The 21605-nt window shown below is 44.3% G+C and overlaps 1 protein-coding gene across 6 annotated transcripts in view; it reads right to left on the reverse strand.

Annotated features, from left to right (window-relative positions):
* SH3GLB1 (SH3 domain containing GRB2 like, endophilin B1) overlaps positions 1–21605 on the reverse strand; it is a 479029-nt gene that overhangs the window by 374649 nt on the left and 82775 nt on the right. For 4 of the 6 annotated variants that reach the window (XM_069641731.1, XM_069641728.1, XM_069641729.1 and 1 more), the window contains exon 3: positions 6021–6149. The exons of the other annotated variants lie outside the window; for them this stretch is intronic. In XM_069641731.1, coding sequence (XP_069497832.1) covers positions 6021–6149 — 129 coding nt within the window. The remainder of the gene's footprint in view (positions 1–6020; positions 6150–21605) is intronic. 6 annotated transcript variants of the gene reach the window in all.

A 21605-nucleotide genomic window follows, 5' to 3' on the forward strand; every position in this document is an offset into this window, starting at 1 on the left:
TTTTCCAAATGCAAAAGTGTCGATCTAATGATTTTCAGGGTCGAGTGCATTTCTCTTAGGTCGAGTAGAAAAAGTAAGCTACTCGACCTGCAGGTATATTGTAATGGAATTATAAAGAAAGAATTTGCAAGGCCTGCTGTGGTACCCAATACAGATGCTTTCCACAAAACAACCAGATGTTATGTGGGGAGGGTCATCCCACCGCTGTACACTGATTTGTTAGGACTGATTTTCTATACTCTGGCCTGGTGGAAAGATGTAGAGAAGGCCAACCTATATTGTGACAGGGACAACTCTGGGAAGCTGTAGCCAAACCAGTTCAGGTAGCAGTGACAGGCAGTCTGGGCTAAGTTCTTCAGAGGTGCAGTGTTTGCAATGGGTCCACAATGAGTTCACACAATGGGAATCCCAGATCACACTTGGACAGGATGAAAAAAAAAATCCAATTATTAATTGGCCAAAACACACTATAGAAAAAGACCAACTGGCAAGTAGTTTTATCACACACACTAGCAAAAATAGATGCATAGATACATTCACTTATTAAAAGGGCATAATATTCAACAAACTCCTGCAAAGGAAAGGTAAGATTATATTATGCACTTATAGGTCCACAGCGAATGATCCCCAACTCAAATTGTCCAGCCCCAAGTTGTCTGGGTACTTTTGCCCAATAATTCAGGTAAGGTTCCATAGAATCTTTGAAGCAGGTAAAAAATAATGCAGCTAGGGTCTCTGGGGTCCAGTGAAGCCTGCCTTTACATCTTTAAACATTGTTACAGAAATCCCGGGAAAGGCAGTGCAGCAGGGTCATCATGCCTTACATTGGAGAGCCACAACCATGGCTTTCCCCCTCCCCCCACCAATGGGAAGATTTGTGCTGTGGAGGGAGTTATTTCCAGTCACTTGCCAGCAAAATCAAGCAAGGAAAATACAGGCACCTGAATCCTCGGAGCCAATTAACTTGTCACACCTGAAACAGAAATGCAGACCCGCCTGAAAAAACAAAGTAACTCAGCCTCCCTGAAGATTGATGAAGTCATGAAAACGTGCGTTAGGAGGAGAAGCTAAAGACTGGTAATAGAGCGCCTGCCTGCCTTTACATCTTTAAACATTAAAGTACAAGTTAAACTAGCTAACAGAAGTAGCCCCAACTTTCGGCAGTCTTGCCCAAGCAAGTAATGGAAAAGCTAAAAGTGTTAGAATAAAATTTATTATAAGCCCATTGACTTATAATGGGTTATAGGGGTAGGTAAGAAGCTCTGTAACTTCCCCCCACCGACTCTTCCTCAGACTTAGCAGGACAAAGAGGGTCCGAGGCCGCTTTTCCTGGCAAAAATCTCAGTCCCATTTGCAGGGGGTTGCAGGTTCTAGCTGACCTCCGGTTGGTGTCTTTCACCATTGCAAGGAGTCTTGATGGAAGAATGCAGCAAAACTCGATGCAGGAGCCCTCGCGGGACTGGACTACGGTCAGGTAAGGGATTGCGGACAGTGGTCACCACAGCAAGGCGATGCCAAGGGGCTCAACTGCTGTGGTCTGACTTTCCCTCCTATCTCGGGTCCCCTTTAAGCTAGGACTCAGAAATGAGTCTCGTAGGGCCAGCTGAGGATCACCCAAGTTCCAGGTCGAAACTCGGAACAGTGATGCCGGCAGCACGGTAGCCTAAAATCGGAGCTGGTCAGCCACAGGACGGTCCCGGGGACCTTCCGAAGGCTCTTCTTTACAGGGTATCGAGCAGACGTCAGGAATGGATGTTCCCTCCACTTCAAGGGTCGCAGCTCCCTCACAGAATTGCTAAGGATCTTCTGAAAGACAGCAGCAGAAGTTGGTAGCCAGCCTTCCTTTTGACTGGTCTCCAGTTTATTTGCATGTCTCACAGCTGGATAGGATTCTGGCTCCTTCAGGTTTCTCCAGGATCTCTGAGGAATGAGTGCAGGGGTCCCCTTATCCTAAAAGCCAGGTAAGAGCAGCTGCCTCACTAGCTAATACCAGGACTAACACACACACACACACACAATCAGGCAGGAACATTCATGCATACCACTCAGACGCACTGAAACCAGTTTGTGGATTGTGACCAGACAGTCCCAGCCCACATCCTAACAGCAAACACACACATCCCTCCAGTAGCCTTCCAAAAGCTTCTGCTTTCCCGAGCAATGCAAGTCCTTATTAGGATTTTGCTGGCCTCAGGCCAGGAAGAAGGCTAAAGAACAAGATGGCAAAAGGGCAATCAAAAATTCTCTTGGCACGTCCATGTGTTACCAGTAGCCACAGTTAGTAGCCAAACGCAGCAAACACGGTAAAGCTAAAACAAAAAGTCCCAAAAAGTTTGGGGGGTGGAGGGTACACACGGCCTGCCCACAGCTGGCCCAAGTTCAGTGTCAACACCTGTATGATCGCAAATTAGATGTGACCAATTATAGGAAATACTAGCCACCATACTCTAAACTCAGGTACAGCTTACATTTAAAGTTAACTGCCACCAGGATACCAACTCATAATTATGTGGTGGTGGGACAGAGGTCCAGATTTAAATGGAGGCTCTGCACTGCAGTGACTTGGCCGCCAACCCTGAACCTGCTCTGTGTCCCCGGAGAGCAAGAGCTGCAGATCAGGATACTGATGCAGCAGCACAAGTGAAAGCTATGCTTTTGTCAAGGAGTGTATGAAAGTGGAGAGGGTCTGATTAGCAGGCCACCTTTTCGGAGAAAGAATAACGTGCATAAATGTATCAATGAATAGAAAAAAGTCAGAGCTTCAACACCCTTGCCAGGTGGCGATTCCTCACAGAGGGGCTGTAATAAGCTACAGTACGGTTGGTGACTAGAGATTGAAGTCCCCAGACATCTAGTCTTAATACAGGTATTTTGGTTGTAAAAGCAAACTGAATTGGTTATGAAGCGGTTAAGATCCTGAGCATTCCAAGACATGGGTTCTCTACATGGTAGCTTCGACGAGCAACCAAGGCTTAAGTACTCAAGAGGTGATGCAGGCAGGTTCTTAAATACAGTGAGTCCCCAAGCTCCCACAAAGGAATGTCCCCACACAATGTTAGGTGATAACACAGTTTCTTTATATAAAATAAGGTTCAGTAAAATATATACATAACACTTTGTTTTCAGGCAGTTCAACATACTGGCAAATATATACACTATGTGGTACCACACAATACTTAAATTCAGTAATAAATGCACCAACTGCAGACAGTTACAAATAGGCAGGTGGGTTCTTAAGTGAGGTGCAACAGCATGGATTAGAGAAGAAAGGCAGATTAGTTATGAGCAGTGGCATAATGCTTGGTGTACATCCCGCCCACCTGGGCAACCTGTAATAGAAAAGTTGGGGAGTAACTTCTCTTGTCTTTTACAGCACAGTCCAAAAAGTTTCAATAACGCGTCATTTTCTTTTGAAATGTTCTACTACCCCCAAGATGCCCAAAGCCATGGGAGAACATGATCTAAGGCAAATCTGGAACCCGTGGACGACTCCTGAGAGTGGAAGATGTTCTTCCTCATCACAGTACCTTTGGTGCCTTGGCAGGCGAAGTAGCAGAATTTCTCCGTTTCGCTAGACGATTCCCTTGGAGGATGGGCCCCCCTTGGAAGAAAGAGCCACTGGGATGCAGAGTCCAAGAAATATGGAACCTTAAGTGCAGCAGTTTTACTCTTAGATTTCTCCGACTGTACGATTCCAGAGAAGATTAACCTTCTGTGGGCTTCTAAAGGCTTGACTGATGAGATGGAGACCCCTGGATGACTTCTGGCGGTGACGGGTGCAGAGGTCACTTTTGGTTTTTGGGATTTCACAGTTTTCCAACTTTCGGTTCTTCAGTGCGGCAGCACAGACCTCTGGATAGCTTCTGGCAACCTGGACTCGACCGGTTTATAGTGATATAATCGAATGTCATTTTTTCGAAAAGTCAGAGAAAAAAAAAGTCGAAAACAAAAATTTCAATTTTTTTTAAATTGCTTTTTATTCGAAATGGGGGGTCCCCACCAACCCCCCCTTTAATTTATTTTTTTGTTTTACCCACTTTTTTCTTTATTCCCAGACCCCAAAATAAATATATAATTTAAAAAAAAAGGGCATTCGACTTTTATTTTTTCGACCTTTTTGTTTTCGATATTATGACTTTCGACGAAATGTTTGATTTTTTGACTGCACACCGACTAGACCATAGGAGTGGACCACGAACCTCACAATTTCTGGACCCTTCGGACGTCTTTGGATTCTGGTGGTGGGAAACCCACCGACAAACGTTCCTCTACCATCAGCGACCCTGGACCTTCTCCAGCGGGAAAAAGTGGTCAGTAATAATGGCAAGGATGTCCCTTGAAGTATTCTTCAGCAGTTTGGAACTTTCACATCTTGGGGTGTCAAGCAGCACTATGCCACGGTACCCCTTCTGGACGGTCGACAGTAATCTGGATTCCAGTGGTCACAAACACTCCTCCAGACCCTGGGTGAAGCCACTGGATTTCTTCGACTCAAGATGTCCAAAAACTCCCCTTCTGGACTCACAAAGACCCCTTCTCCAGATTGGCAAGCACCCAGGACTGGCTTCCAGGATACTTCGGATGAACCACATAGCTCGGGAAGAGGTCTCCTATCCAGGACCTCTTGGATCAGTCCGTGGAGCGGCACAGCAGCTTTTGGATTTCAATGAAGAGTAGCAGCCGTGATCATTTGCCTCCAGGGATCAGCTTCAGTTTCGACTTCAGCTACTAAACAAATTGGTGAGTGAGAGGTCCCCCCGTTATCCACATCGGTTGTCATTCACCAAGGCTGAGCCAGGCTAAGTCAACCAATCATGCAGAAGGGCATTCTTGCAGGCAATCAACCAATCGGGCCATTCACTCCACTCAGACACTCATAACACAGAATGTGGATTGGAGTAAGCACCCAGCCCTTCAGAGCACTAGACTGCATTCATACCAGTTTCAGGCAGGGCTTTCTCAGGCATTGTGTCACACAGAATCCAGATACCACAACACGGAATCGGAGGTGGCTTCCAACTAGGGTTTACCTACAGCACAGCCCATGGGAAGGCTCCACCCAGTTTGCTAATTCGGAGACCTGTTGTGGCCTCTGCGTTTAGGAAAATGGTTGTGCCTGGGTTCTTTCTTCAAAATGTTGTGCCCAGCCATCTCCTTCATGTTAATATTTTTAGGGGCTGCAGATATCCTTGTGTATGTTCTTCGTGCCTACGTGGAAATATCCTTCATGGCTGCGTGCATATGTCCTTCACATCTATGTGAGTATTCTTCATGTCTATGTGCTGTTCATGTCTATATGTACATGTGTCAGCTAGTTGCATATGTAGATGGAGAGACTGGAGGGCTATACACATACTAAGTACATGTAGCATCCATTCTATTCATACTGACAACTTTCATGGTCTTCGGTTTGTCATTTACCCCTAGACTCTTGGGGCTGTAGCGCTCTCTCAGCTAGTATGGTTTCTCACCTGGATGATGCTGGCAAAGGGCAGGGATAGGAATCGGTACATGCATACTCATGAGTAGGGACAGCTGGTATTACCTGCATATTCATATGCCCCATTACAAGAGGCTTCTCATTACAGCAATGCTGAAATGTATGTGGCGCAAGTGCTGCATTTAGAAAACTGTTTAGGACCCCGATCCACAGAACTACTGAAAACTATTTTATTAATTTTTCTTTACGAACTGGGTGGGTTGTTGCTTCAGCCCAAGGTTTCCAATTCCTTGTTTAAAGTGGATAATGTACAATATGATTTGGTAGCCATCTGCCACTTCTTTGTGGTTGAAAATAACGACGTGTGATGGCTGGCAGACCAATCACAGAAGGATATAGTGCTTACTGTGAAGCAAACCACTTATTAGTGTAGGCATAATAAACAGAACTTCCAGACAGTGGGCAATGTTGATGACAAATGACACTGTATTATTCCCAGAAATCAGAAAATTGGGATGGAAATAAAACAAATGTAAAGAAATGTAAAAATAAAAATCAACCAACATACCACCGTACTTACCATAGGCAGTACCTGGACCAAACTCATTTCCTGCATCAATCATGTACTGTGATAACTGTTCAGGATTGTTTAAACGACTTGGCGCTTTCCTATCCAGCTTCTCATACACAAACTCTTCTATTCTGGCATCTAAAAAAACAAATCATTAACTCAAATTGCATGATAAATGTATAAACCACTGACAATCTACGTTACAAGTAATATAAAATGTATTCTCCCCCACACCTTACGTAAGCGCCCTTTTAGCGCGAGTATATACAAATATGTATTTTTTTTTCTTTACCCTAAAGGGAAGGCAACATGTTGCAATCTTAACAATAACTGTTAAAAAACAATCACTTAAGAGCCTTAACCAGAAGGCCTGGCTATTTGTTATGCACAACTCAGAAATGCCATTGATGCCTGGGAAGTGAGAAATACAAGGGTGACATTTTACAATATTGGCAAGGGGAATGCAACTTAGATTTAGCATACATGTGTCAAAAAATGTTTTTTAAAAAAAAATAAGAGGCCTATGAAAATCCCTTTCCCCATGCACACTTGGGACTTGAGAGCAGGTCCAACTTTGTGCAGGTTGTAGAAGGCAACAGTGGCTGCCTTTGGTCAGAGGTCAGCATTGGTGTACTGCGAGTTACTAAATAAAAACAAAAATGCATTGAATCAAGTCAATTTCACTTGCAGACTGCATTACAAGTCACTGATGAAACGTTCGATTATCTTGTAAATTGCTAATCTGATCTGTGGTCCTTATGCAAAGGATAAACAATATAGCACACTACAAGATATTATAAGGTAGTGCAATGAATAGATTTAACACTAGTGGGAAGTAGCAATGACCCAAGTTTTCCGAAGTCAAAATGTGGGATCTAAAAGAGATGCATATGGTAAGGTTTTTCTGATGGGCTTGGGACAAGATCTCAGGGTTGGTGCGGTTAAGCTCATCTTGAGCCTCATGTCATGGGGTCATTAGGTCATACTCTGGTACTGCAAGAGTTTAGGAGTTTCAGGGTACAGCAACAGCGTGTTTAGAGGTCAGTAAGGGATGATACACGGAGAACAGTTTCAAGTTCTTCATTTAAATAATTTCAAAAATGCCTGACTCGCCCTATTGCCAAGGGGATATTCTCTACCTAACCAAAATAACTAAAGGTGCTCGTTTGTCATCAAAAGTGAACTGAACCTACCACTATGACTAATAAATAAACACTGCCTGAATCTACAACTTCTGACACATTACGTTTAGTTGTACTTCTTGGGCTGTGTCTCAGGGTTTTCCAAACATACAAGGTTCTGTTTGTCCGATAAATGGGAAAAAAAAAAAATAAATAAGTAAATATAGGATATTTATCCGGATTTTCTTATTCTTTCTTATGAGCTTCTGTAGCTCAGGTACAGTTTTGGTCTCAAGAAGCTTTGAGACCAGTCAACATCGTTCTTACACTCTTTTCGGCAGTAATCTTTTTATAGTCTCTTTCAATTTGAATCCTTCAGACTCTTTATATTTCACTCATTTTTTGCTGTGGCATGTTATACCCTATTCGATGGTTGGATACCACAACTACTGGGTCTTCTTCACAGGTTGCCCTGTCATATTTCTTGAGTTCCTGTAACCTGCAGTCAGACTTCATTCTTTCATTGTCTCTTAGGGCTCTTTTAGTCGCTTGGTACTACAACTCCTGTAGCCTTTCCACTGGTTTATGTTCTCAGTTTGAGGTTCCAAACCAGCATTCACTTATACTAGGCTTCCATATCTTAGTCTTCCGGGTCTCCTTGGACCAGTATATGGAATCCCCTGCTGCTCTTTAACTTTATTCAGGCCCTCACGAGTAATTTTCACATTCAAACCACTCAGCCTGTTAGTGTCTCTCGTAAAGTAATGTTGGTCACCTCATTTAGTAATGGATAGCACTCCTCGCCTCAGATAATATTTTTTGTTTTCTTAACTTCCTGACATTTGCTGTTCTCTTGCATATCTTTTTACGAGCAACGCCAGTGCTTTTTAAATATATTGGGCAATTATCTTTGTGCCCCTCAGGACCTGTATTCGTTCTTTAAGTTTCCCCTAATCAATACTGCAGTTTCTTCTACACAGTTCATGTGATCCCTGTTGCCTCCCAGTAGCTTCACTTGACATGGATGGATTCACTGGGTTGGGCGTCGGGATACGTCCGCTTCGTCTCTTCTCAGTCTCTGCTTTGTCGCTTCTATTGCAGAGTACCTTTTGGCATCTCGTTCTCTGTGTGCTCCGTGTTACTCCCAAGTATTTCTGGTTTCTGCATTATTGATTGCCTCCCAGGCCCTTGGCACATACGTAAAAAAAATATATTTTTACGATAGGATGGATCCTTCCCCTATATGCATCTGTGTGTTAGTATCAAGGATTTGACTAGTATTCTGTCCTCCACCACTAGCCAGTTGGGGTTCCTTCTGTCCTCATTGATGTGTTCCTTTCTAGTTTTATTCTTGATGATTCTGACTGTGCTGTTTTGAATTACTTGACACTTCGCAAGGAGTCCTTTTTTGGCACCTAACATAAGGGCATTACTGTAATCTAACCTTGATAGGATAGTTGCTCTAGCTATTGTAGAACAATTTGCTTCGCTCAGATAAGGGCGAACTATTCTGAGGAGCCCTAAGTGGTAGGAACAGGTCTTGTTTAGTTGAAGGACTTGGGTTTCTGTGCTCAGGGATGCATCCATGTACATTCCTACCGTTTTTACTTTCAGTTGACCACCTTTATTTGAGAGTCGTTTATGAGAAAGGATTGGTACTGGCTGTCAAGTTTGGCTCTGGTTTTATTTGATCTAAAGATTATCAGTTCTGTCTTTTTTGTGTTAAAACACAGCCATTTGTTGTTCATCCAATTCTCAATGGATTTTCTATAGTCCGTTCACCCGTGCGCTATCCAGTCCATAGTCCCTGCTCAGTTCCACTACAAGCTGGGTGTCATCAGCGTAATTAGTGAAAAAGGCTCCCAATTTGTCTAGGACGAAGCACAGGAATGTGGTAACAAATCTGTTTGTTGAACAAAACAGCCTGGAGAGACTTCCCTTGTTTTCAGATATAATTGGTGTCGGCTTCCATATAATACTGGCGAGGAGTTGTTCCTATGTCAGACCTCCCCCTCCCCAGACGCTAATGCAGAGGTGCCGGGGCAGGGTGCCCAATCTCAGAGGGGTATCATCGAAGTTGTGCGACTCCTGGTGAGACTCTGGACCAGCCCCTCCTCCTGGCGAGACAGCACCTCTCCAAAATGCGATTCCCCAATGTCAATGAGGTCTGTAGTGCACAGTGTGTGGGGAAGCCTGGCAGCTGCTGTGGAGAAGCACCTGGGTACCACTAGCTGCTGCACTAGCGAAAGGTGCTGCATCGGTTTGGAGTAACCCATTATCTGCCGCAAGGCACCACGGATTGGTATGCTTGTCTTGCGAGGGATCGCGAGAACTCCACATGCCATTTTGAAGTCAGGCGCGCTGAGGCCGAAAGTCAACTTCCAGCAAGTCTACAGTTAAAACAACTCTTTCGAGTTGAGGCACGTTCTCAGGGAGCATCCAACTCCAACGGAAGCCGCCGGCACCATCACAGAGGGCAGTTTGTGACTACTGGCGCTCCTGTTGAATTTGCTAGTTGATCAAGAAGGAAGCGGAAGTCTTTGGGGAACATGCAGATTGGAAGACACAGCGTGTGGAGGCATATGAGCAACGTGCCCCCACAATTTCTCCCACAATCAGGGGAGCCTGGAATTAATTGGGAAATTTTCTATGTTATATGCTGGCAATCCATGGACCAAGCTACAGAGTAGATAGAGAGCACAATGGTTCTACTCAACTCAGCTTAAATGTTGAGGGGAAGAGAGTCCTAAAGAGCCTACCTGAACTGGCAGGAAGCAGAGGGGCGGCTCAAAAAGGTGTTGCTACTGTTGGGGGCTTTCAACCAGTACGAGACTATCCTGCGCACACTGGATCTGCACTATGAGAAAAAGTGCAGTCCAATATTGGTTAGATTATTTTGGGATGCATGAGCAGAGATTTGCAGATCTGGAAGACTTTTAGGGGCAGAGTTAGCACATCACTGCTATTTTGGTGGCTCTTCTAATGAACATGTCTGAGACCAATTCATGCTGCATGTGAGGGAGTATTAAAAATAGGGAGGAGATATGGAGTAAGGTTGATCCCAGTCAGGAAGAGGTCCTTGGCATTGCTAAAAAGGTTTCACACATGATGAAGTGCATGAGGGAATTGAAGTCCAAGGGAATGAGAAAGGAAAAGAAGGCATGTGCTCTTGTCAAAGTACAGGAGAAGGAGGAAAGGACGTGTCTGCCGTCTCAGGTACTACATGACAACAAGGGAACGCAAGAGAGGAGAAATGTGTGAACAAACAGTAATTGGCAAAGGACCTGGAGGGAAGCGAGCGTCCAAGAGGGGTATTATGTGTAGGAGCACCCTCCTTTTGCCAATTCTGAGTGTGAGAGCCGAGTGCAGGAAGTGCGGAACGAAGGGGCACTATGACATATTGCAGAAATGTTTCTTCCGAGGGAGTCGAAGAAATCTCCCAGTGTGAGGAGGAGGAATACAAAGGATGCAAACAGATTGAGGATGCGGGTGGTACCAGTTTCTCTGTGGTGCAAGTTGGCTCCAATGTGAGGAGAAAGGGAAAACGTCATGGGGACGTACGGTTGAATCAGTGTGGGATACCGATGTTGATAGATTCTGATCCGATAACATGATCATTGATTGGGAAACATGGGTGAGTCGATTTGGGGGGAAAGGGTGTGAAATGTAAAAAAACCCAAGGTGTGGGCAAATGATGTAGGTGTCAAAATTAAAACTAAGACTTCAGAGCCAAACCTGAGAGTAAGGGTGTGTTGCCGGCGAAGTGTGGAGGTTGTTTGCTTGGGTGGTATGAACAGTGAGAAATGGGGATCATATTCGTCCCCATGTGTGCCGGGATGGGTATCTGTTGTGACCAACAGTTATGGTTTCAAGGTGGAAAATTGAGTTTTGGAGATCCAGAAAAGAGACCACCAAAAGATAAGACTGAAGTCAGGAGTGAGCCTGTCGTTGGAAAACTCAGGCACGTGCCTGTCTGTCTCAGGAGAGGGGGAATAAGCTTAGCAAGCTTGAGGACCTGGGTGTTAGAGAGTAGAGACTTCTCAGTGGGTGGTCCCCATTGTTGTGGCAAAGATGGAGAGGGGGTAGATCAGGCTCTGATGGAGCTCAAACAGAATGTGGTGGCAGGCCGCTTTCCCCTGCCCAAAGTAGGAGGGATGTTGAATCTGGTGAAGGTTACTGCCTATTCAGTACACAAGAATTGGCCTCTGCTCACCACCAGATAGGATTGCACCTAGAGAGCAAACTACTTTTCTAAGTCCTGATGGGACATTCAGGTTTCGTAGGAAGCCGTTTAGCCTGCTTTCAGAGAATGATGGATGCCCTCTTCAAGGAGGAGGCGGGGGTTGTTTTGCTTTCCACCACGACTACACTATGAATACCGAGAAAGAGCATTATGTAAGGCTAGGGAAGAGTTCTGTGGATCATTTGGGATGCAGGTTTGACTTTGAGGAAGCAAAAATGTAAACTCAGGAGAACGTCTATTCACTTATCTGGGACACACCTTGAGTAAGGAGGGTGTGAAAAGCAAAGGGGAGTTGGTGTTAGCGATACAAGGTGTGAGCAGACAGGGTGGCAAACAAGGTGCGATGTCCTTCCTTGGATTAGTGGAATACTTTGGCAAGTTTATTCCACCTTTTTCGTACAGATGCAAGGAAATTCATGGTTTGTGCAAGCAAGGTGTGGGTTTTGAGTGAACAGAGGGTTGTCCGCGCGGGTTTGACCATATCAAGACAGCTATTACCAAAGCTCTGGCATTTGCAAGTGTTGACACGGGTTGCCCTACCTGGGTGATGATAGATACAAGCAGGAGGCAACAAGGAGTGGATAGGTTAGTGGAATTTGTGTGATGTAGAGAGGATATATTCTGTTAGAGAGAAGGAAGCACTCAGTGTTTTATGGGGGTGAGGGAGAGTTCACGGTACTTACTAAACACAAGCCTCTGGTGGGGGTGTTCATGACCAAAAGGACTGGATGGAGTGTCGTGTTGAATCAAGTAGTAGCCAGCGTCCATGTAGGGACATGATTTTGAGGTAGAACATTTTAAGGGAAGGGACAATTTGATGGTGGATTTTCCGTCAAGAAAATGCAGCAGTTGTGAGGTCTGTTGCGATGACGAGGAAGTGTTTCTGGTGTGTAAGGCGAACCTCAGTTGTGATGCGTGGAGGAGGGCACTCAAGGAGAATACCATCCTCACAGAAGTTATCAGGTGAGTGCGAAGAGGTTCAAGAGATCAAGTGAGAGATGAATTACGTTTTGAGACAATTCCATTAAGTACGTGATGAGTGGAGTGTGGAAGGTGATCTTGAGTAAGGGAGGCAAGATTTTTACCCCAGTTGGGTTCAAAAGAAAATTGTTGGAGTTAGCCCACGAGACACATTTAGGGATGACCGTGTAAAGAAAGACTGAGGCGATACTGGTGGTGCAGAGTTGATAAACATGAATTGTAGTGTGTGTTTTGAGGTTTGATAGCAGAATTGTCTTTTGCTGTTTAATGAAAGTCGTCCTTTCCTGGAGCTATTACTACCTAATGGTATGCCAATGTTATGATACAACAGTGCAGGGAGGCAAGGACTCCATGCTAAATTATATATCTAATCTCATGGTCAAATGGTTATTTATAAAGCGCCTTTGGCAAAGCGCTGTACATAGAGTATATATATCACAATTATCACCAAACCGAGGTCGATACTCCCTTATCGACCTCGAAAGAATGAAAGGCTGAGTTGGTCTTGCCGGGATTCAAACCTGCAACCTACAGATCACGCACAGATCGCAGAAATGAGGGCTCAACCAGCTGAGCTATCTTATTGGCTAACATCCTTCAGAAGTCGGTTAACTGAGTATCGACTGAGGTATAATAATCACAGTGCCCAGATGTTGGACGAACCATGTATGAAGCTCTACATAAAATATCTGGATTATCAGACAGGTTTTGCTGAGTTTCCATTTCAATTAAAAAAACAAAGAAATTAAAGTTTTGTTTGTAACAGCAATTGCACTTCCTGGAGAGTCAGGTTTTGGATGTTTTAATTGTAGTCTTGAAGATTTGAGAGGCTAGAACACCAGTGATTGGTGTAATGGCAATCGCTCACCCTGGAGCAAAGACTCTGCTGCCATTGACCATTTATAGTAACGTACCACATTGACTGCAAGGAGGTTGAATGGATGTTAACTTGACAGTGCATAGTCCTCATTTTACACACTGTTTTATAATTCGAGTGTAAATTAAATTATAAGTGTAAAAATGATCTGCCTCCGCATGATTATGCACACAGCACAGGAACTCTGAAAAATAAAATTGTAAAATACTGGTTTGCTTAGCATAATCTGTTCTAAACTTGTGTAAATGTACACAGGAAAATAATAAAGCTGTAGTATTTAAGATTTTCATGCGTAAAAAGGCCTAGTGCGCAGCTTATCTGGAGGCCTGCTTGTCAATATGTTTCTCTGGAGCCCTTTGGGTCCTTTGATGTGAGGCAGGAGGAGAAAGTACATCTTGGTGTTGTTGGATCTTTACTCCAAGTGGTTAGAGGAAAGTTGTTGCAGAATCTGACCCGCGTGTGTCGTGAACTTCCTGGATGAAATATTTCAGAATGGGGTTTCCAGAGAAGTTACTCACAGACAATGGTGTTCAGTTTACTTCAAGGCAGTTGTGAAATTCTTCAGAAGAAGGATGTATCCGACCATAAGACGTCATTGTACCACCGTAAGATTAGTGATGTGGTGGAGCTTGTCAATTGCAGCCCGATGTAAGTAGTCCCTATGACGAAGGGTGTGGTGGGGACTGGGAGGCTATACTGAAGAGAATGTGTGCCTATGGTTTGGCTCCACATGCCACTACAGGTTTAGTTCCATTTCAGGCGGCGGAAATCCCACACAGCAGTGGGTCCTTGTGGCTGGGGAGATCACATTATGTGGATTGGGACAAGGAGCAACTTGGGCACACAGTACAAGGTAAGGCTGATGGCATGAAAGGTAGGACATCCACAGGAGAAGCAATTATGTGGTGGGGGTGGGGAGTTCACATGAGGAATGTGGTAATGAAGGATATGTGGTTTTGGGGTCCACAGAGGATTGAGATATAGTTTAAGGACGCTGTTGTGACAGATGACTGCAAAGTTTGAAACAAGGGGATATTTGCTAAGATAGCATGATCTTTTCTGCGTTTGTGTGTGCGTGAAACATGTTTTAGAATGTTAGCGTGTTCCCGGGAAGAAGAAAAGTGCAACCTAAATAGGGGAATGTGTTATTACAAGTTCTGCTATGTTGAAGGGGGAGGTGTGTTGTATTGTGAGCTCCGTTAGCAATTTTATATATGTTCTAACTAGATTGTGTTCTCTGAAAGCCTCCGTTTTGAAATGGTGGTACAAGATTCATAAGGATGCAGTTATGAGGAAGGTGCTCTGGGGAGGAAGGGGTGGAGGTTCTCTTTACCCACTTGTACTTACAAACCTGCTGGTTGACTACAACAGCTTGGAAAGCCTCAACTGGTTTCCGGATGACATTGCTGTCAGCTTCTATACAACTTAATTTAAGCAGCACATTTTGATTATCAAAACAAAAATACAGGGATTGCTTCCTAAATTAACCTAAAATGTGTCAGAGGGTGGTGTTGGAGGAATAGATTTAAAAGCTTACATTTGGTATGACATTGAAAATAAAGTGCAAACCGAAGCTCTAGTGGTGCCTAAGCACTATTTCAATAGCCTGTGTTTTGATTGGATAAGCACGTCACCAAATTTAACAGTGAATATCTCAATTTTCTTTGCATGTCAGCAGTGAAGATCTCCACATCACGCCAACTCCCTTGTCCTTGTCCTTGTCCCAGTACCCCATTAGTAATACATTGGATACCCCCACCTCCTTTGCAGTACTCCATTAGGAATCTTACTTTTACCCCTACCTCCCACTACCTCGGCCCAGTAGCCTACTAGTAATCCATGACCTCATTGCCACCTCCCCCTTACTTGTCCCAGTACTCCATTACCCACACCTCACTTCCTCTTCCCAGTAGTAATCCTTTGCCTCTCCCCCACCTCACTCTTCCTCATCACAGTAGCCCATTAGAAATCCTGTTTACGGCCATTACCCTCCTCTTCATCACAGTACCATTAGAAATCCATTACATTCCCCCACCTCCCTCTTCTTTGTCCCAGTACTCCATTACTGCATCTACATCCCTGCGACCGGTACTGCTGTAAACCCACAACCCTGTTCCTCCTCCAAGTACCACAATAGTAATCTGTTGCATTACCCCTTACCTACATCGTCCTTATCCGATTATTAATCCTACCTTTACCTTCCTCTTCACAATCCATTACATTACCACCGGCACCCACTTCCTCGTCTCAGTACCCCATTAGAAATCCATTACATTAACCACACAAACCTCATCCTCTTCCCAGTATCCATTAGAAATCCTACCTCCCTCTTCCTCCTCCATGTACCCCATTAATAATCCATTAGATTACATTACCGCCACCTCCCTTTCCCTCATCCCAGTACCAAATGAGTAATTATAATTGGTTATTTATAAACACACTTAATAACTAACTAGTGTTTGAGCGCGGACCCAGGATCGAACCTGTGTTGCTCCGCGTCATCTTGTTTCCAAGGCGAGCGCGTTCCCTCTGAGCTATTCCCCCACCGCCCCCAAGAGAAATTCGTTATCCACACCTCCCTCTTCCCCATCCCAGTATATTATTACTAAATCTCTCCCTTGCTCCTGTGAAAATCTATTACCCCCAACTCCCTCCTCCTCCTACCAGAACCCCATTAATCTATTGCATTAGCCCCTCCTCCACCTCGGCTAATAAAGTACTTTATACACAAAAGAATAAGGGAGGCAATAAAACTCATGATCAATTAAAAACCTCACATATAAAGTGCATAGTGAACCAGAAGTGATGGCTAAGTGTACAGCATAAAATGCACACTCCACAAGCAGAGAATAAGTTCTCATCTGAATACAGTGAATATACATTTTGAAGTGCGTTAAATGCCATACAGTGATGTCAGCACCTAAGTAGAAAGCGTATAATATATGCAGTTACTGAAGATCCAAAAACTGCTAAAAAAAAAAAAAAAAAAATATCCATGTATGCACATAAGACAGATATAAATCAACAAAACAAATGCTTACATACCGATTACACAACTAGATCCGCAAAGTCAAGGACCCATCTAGGTTTGAAGCACGATCGGCCCCGATGAGACCAAATAGGATAGTTCCGGGACTTTTTTTTTATTGTCCCTACGGGTCGGCCATGTGTTTGTAAGCATAAATCGGTAGATCGTAGGAAACTTTCCTATGGACCTTACCCGACTTTTCGCCCATTATCGCACTCGAAATCAGCCTCCATTTTGTGATAATCCTATCATTCCGCCGCATCGACCTGGCTCACCTGCCTTTGCGGCACTAAATCAAATCCCCCGCCCCTGAGCCTGACATCAGCAGACGCGTACTGCCCATTTCAAGCACGTCTCGTGTCAACAATCGCTGCGCCTCAGCTATTGACGTGTTGCCATGGAAATGGCAGGACGCCTCTTTCCCCAATAAGTATAAACAGACCGTTTCACAACACACAGCAGCAGATTTTCGATTCCATTCCTCTCTCTGTGTTACTTTGAGTATTCTGTGACTCGTTTCAGTGCTCTGGTCAGCTACCTTCGCCGCTTGTAGCCCGTGTGAACACCTGTACCATCTCTGTAAATTATTTTACTATCTTTACCGCACAATGGCCACAATAATGCCGTATATGTACGAGCCCGAGTACACCGAGGAAGAACTACTGGAAAGTCAAGCACGCGAAAACGATGGGGATTCGGACGGCAGTTGGGAGGACCAGTCAACGGATGAAGAGCCTGGACCATGTCGCATGGACGGCGTCTCCACCTGGTGCACGTGCAATCGGTGCGAGCTAATGCCAACTGAGGAGGAGAACTGCTGCTGCCGTGAAAATTCCGGGTGCTTGGCCTACATTTCGGAAAGCGAGCAAAGTCTGCAGGAAGGCGAGCAAAGTCCGCAATGCATCACCGAGCTGCCAGAGTTCAGGGAAGCCTGCCTCTCACGGACCGTGTTGAGGATGATGATGGTGCTTATGCACGAACTTCGCGGCACTGTTCGTCCGCGTAATCCGAGTAACGAGTAAGTATACTCTGTTTGTGATGTCAGTAATGCCACCACTATTTCATGGTCGTCTCCCACATATAAAATTACATTTACATATCATTCGAACGCATGTAAATTTGTTCCATATAGTGCATTTTCTAGATATAATTTTTTTCTAAGAAAAATGACATGTGTTACCTGAATCGACATTGATAAGAAAGTTTGGTCAGTTTAATACAGTTTGCATCTTTTTTTTTCACAGGTGGTACAGGCTGGTGGCCTATCGTTGCTTCACTTGGTGGCTTCACGGGAGGCTCGGACACCGCGTTCGGAGAGTAATACCTGCCTGTGCGGTACTTGCCATTAGACAACATTTCCCCAGTGACAGTGGACAATACCGCGGATTTTCCCTCGATGTGCTGCAACCTCAACTTTACAATGTGTAATGTTTATTATTTATGTTTAATTAAAATCTAAAATAAAGCCCAACATATATTTTAACAATGGTTGTTTTGATTTTTTAAATGAATCTAGTGTATATTCTCCTGGGAGGGTGAGGTATTTATAAACTCACCCCCCTGCATTCCATGTAGTAGATCCTGCAGCCATCCTCTTACATTCAGTTAGATGGCCTCTCCTTGGTGAGGCCCTGCGGCAAACGGGTCTTGTCTGCACGACCACCGCCCCGATCCACCCCCCGCCCTATCAAAGGCAGTTCGCACCGGGGTACTTGTGCTGGCAAGTGGAGCTGTCAGGGAGCGATAAAGGCCAAGAGGTGCCAAAGACCATGTACACTTCAAAGTGGTCTATAGAGCATGGGTTGTTGTTCCCATGTCTACCTCCAGACCCCGTGTCTCCTGCCAAGCATCCCCCCTCACGCTGGACGGCCCCCTGCAATCCACATAAGTGTGTCTCCATTCACGAGTCTTCCTGTGTCTTGTCTGCACGACCACCGCCCCGATCCACCCCCCGCCCTATCAAAGGCAGTTCGCACCGGGGTACTTGTGCTGGCAAGTGGAGCTGTCAGGGAGCGATAAAGGCCAAGAGGTGCCAAAGACCATGTACACTTCAAAGTGGTCTATAGAGCATGGGTTGTTGTTCCCATGTCTACCTCCAGACCCCGTGTCTCCTGCCAAGCATCCCCGCTCACGCTGGACGGCCCCCTGCAGACCGCATAATGCCACGACATATACACGTCATTCATTCACAAACACACCCCTGTTTCGAATTCTTTATAACCCACTTCATATTTCTAATGAGAACTTCTTTGCGCTTTGCTAGTCAACCCGTGAAGGTGCTGGTTATCTGCTCTTCGTCTCTGTGAACTTCCGTGACCACTTTGAGCAAACTCGTCAGTTTGCAACCTGTGAACTGCTCCCTGTTCTACGACAAGAAACTACTCTGATCCCTGCATCTAACTGTTTGTTCGTCAAGGTAAGTCCATGTACCATAATCATTTTGCGTCCAATTTTTTAATTTATATCTATTTGCTAGTAGTCATCAAATTGCATCCATGTTTTCTTTTCGTTCACGACAGTACATGCAAGGAACTAGTCACATGTTCTGAGTTTAGTCAAATTACTTTTTCTATTTTTTGAAAGTTATTGAAATACTTATCCGCATGTGAATAACATGTATAGTTCCAAGAACCAAAACGGACCTTGCATTGAACCTTTTATGTGTCATTTAATGTTTTAACACATTGGTATTCATAGAGAATTGTTGATCTTTACTTTTCAGAACTTTCCATAATGCCTGCCTGTTCCATTGGCGGTTGCCCTTCGAAGACCCATAACAAATCTGAAGGTACTATAATGCATGTTTTCCCTAAGACAATAGATCAGATAAGAGAATGGGTCCGATATTGCGGATATCCAGCCTCTGAGATAGAAAGTAGAGTCCTAGAAGTCTTTGCGGACAAGAGGGGTGATCGATACCGCATCTGCAGCAGGCACTTTAGCCCAGACATGTACTCCACATCATTGCTAATAAGGACGAAAACACCGCGAGCGAGGCGAAAATTGCTCTCAACCGCTATTCCCACTCTATTCGTCCACATCCCTCCACTGGTGAGTCAAGTTTACGTATTTATCTCTCGGCATTGCGGTAGTGTGTAGCATTAGCTAACAATAATTTCCCCATTTATGTATCCACTCAATATGAAGGCTGAAGATTCTCCATCCGTGTCGTTATTGCAGTCATCAGCCACTTCAAGCGCCTATCGGGTAATCTTACTTAGCTATTCTGACACTGACTTGTTTTAGGCATGTAAATCAATAGTTTTAATTGATCGTGTAATTATTTTACCTAATGGTACACCACAGTACTCGTCCTCTAGTCTTTGTTTTCAGTTATAATTATTGTTATCCAAAATAATGCAAGTACTGTCTTTCAGGGAGATGCTGAGGAGTCTAACGCATTGACGACAACCGTAGATGTCACTCAGATGCTCGAGGTACGTTTCCGGACAGTTCCATCGATGGAGATCATCAGATCTTGCATTCTTGTAGCGTGATTGTTACACACAATGTTTCTTTCGTTTTTAGCCATTGGTATGTCCTTCTGTCGTCGCCCTCCTATGTGTCTTCTTTTTTCAATATTGTGTTCATTACTAATGAAAGTCCTATGTTTCAGGGAGTCGATGGAGCATTAGTCCAAGAGGAAGGGGGAGCATGCAGTTACGGGTCGGCGCAACAGCTTGCAGAAGTGTGCACCGCAGTTACAGCGTCCCTTGATGTTCTTATGCATTTCGAGGTATGGATACTGACAGATCAATCATGCGAGATCAAATGACGTGATTACATCCGCTATACTTCCTTCTTTATTAACGCAAGTACTATGTTTCAGGGAGCTGACGGAGCTTCTTCAACAAGAACATCACCCCTAGTAGTTGATGCAGATCTCTGGGTGGTGACACTTCCAACGATGGAGCAAATCGAATCATATTTGGATATCCATTATTTATTTTAGACAACTGATCATTTGTGCAGGTCTATTTAGATGAGCCGTTGACGCCTGCAGAAAGTTTATGTTCTTTTAAACAAAATAGAAAACCATACTAATGCAATTACTGTGTTTCAGGGAGTTGCTGAAGCCTCATCTTCAATAATATCATCAATGGAAGTCTATGCGGAGCCCGAGGTATGGATCTTGACAGTTCAATCTAACTAGATCAACAATGCGTGAACTATTGTCGTTTGAATGTTCTACACAATGCGTTCATTCGTGTTTTGCTATTGAGATGTACGTATGGGTATTGGTCCCCAAGTACATTTTGTGTTTTCAATATTATTATACATACTAATGAAAGTTCTATGTTTCAGCGAGTCGATGGAGCCTCAGTGAGTGATGGATGTGCTTATCATGAAAGTATAGTCGTTGCAGCGCGAGAGGAAGTGGAGACATGCACACACGAGTCGGAGCAACAGCGTCCAGATGTTGAAGTTCGAGGAAAGAAAGTTTCAAAGAAAAGAAAGCAAAAGAAGGTTAGTGTCCTGTTCACTATATTATGTTGTCTTTCACTGTCAATAGTTCAATACTGTAAGTTGTGTTTAAACTGAACATCCCTTTTCTAATCTGTCCTCTAGTTGCGAGTGGGTGTAAGAACTAGATCTACACAGACAGTGAAGCGAACGAGAGATGTTGCTTGTCAAACCTTTTGGCAGGGACTTGAGACTGGAGATGCATCGTGCCAATGGGAAGAATATGAAGTGATTGACAACGGAGCTATACCACCACCAGCCATTGATAGTGAATGTCCTCCTGGTAGTTTGGATGCAGTCGTAGATCAATTCACAGAATCCACACCCGCAAAAAATAAGAGCACGCGAAAGTTGAAGACATTGTTTTTTTCTCCCATCTCCGGACAAGGAACAGATGTTGCAATGGAAGAGAATGAAGTGGACGACAATGAAACACCATCAATATCACTCAGCATAGCGGAAGACGATATCAGAGATTGTACCTTTCATGCGAGTGACATGTCCTCAACGTTACAGGCCGAACCAGCTGGGATGCAGAGTGACAGTATAAGGAAAGAGGCCAAATTCATTGTATTCGATAGCTGTTTGATGGATATTATTATGATGATGAAATGTGGGCATTGGGTTGGTGGGGAAGTATGTGGGGAGCCATTGATTAATGTGACTCGTGCAATTCGAGGCACTAACCTTAAAATACATGCCACCTGTACACAATATCATCCGTTCGCATGGTCTGCACAACCCATGCTGGGGCAACTGCCAGCAGGCAATCTACTTTGTGCAGCGGCCGCACTTTTTAGTGGTTCAAGTTTTAAAAAGTTACAGTATTTCTTTCAGTTTGTGGGAATCCATTTCATTGCGAAAAGTCAGTTCTACAAAT

This window comes from Ambystoma mexicanum, chromosome 1q (genome assembly GCF_040938575.1).
Source record: "Ambystoma mexicanum isolate Mex_15411 chromosome 1q, UKY_AmexF1_1, whole genome shotgun sequence".
In the NCBI taxonomy this organism is placed as follows: domain Eukaryota; kingdom Metazoa; phylum Chordata; class Amphibia; order Caudata; family Ambystomatidae; genus Ambystoma; species Ambystoma mexicanum.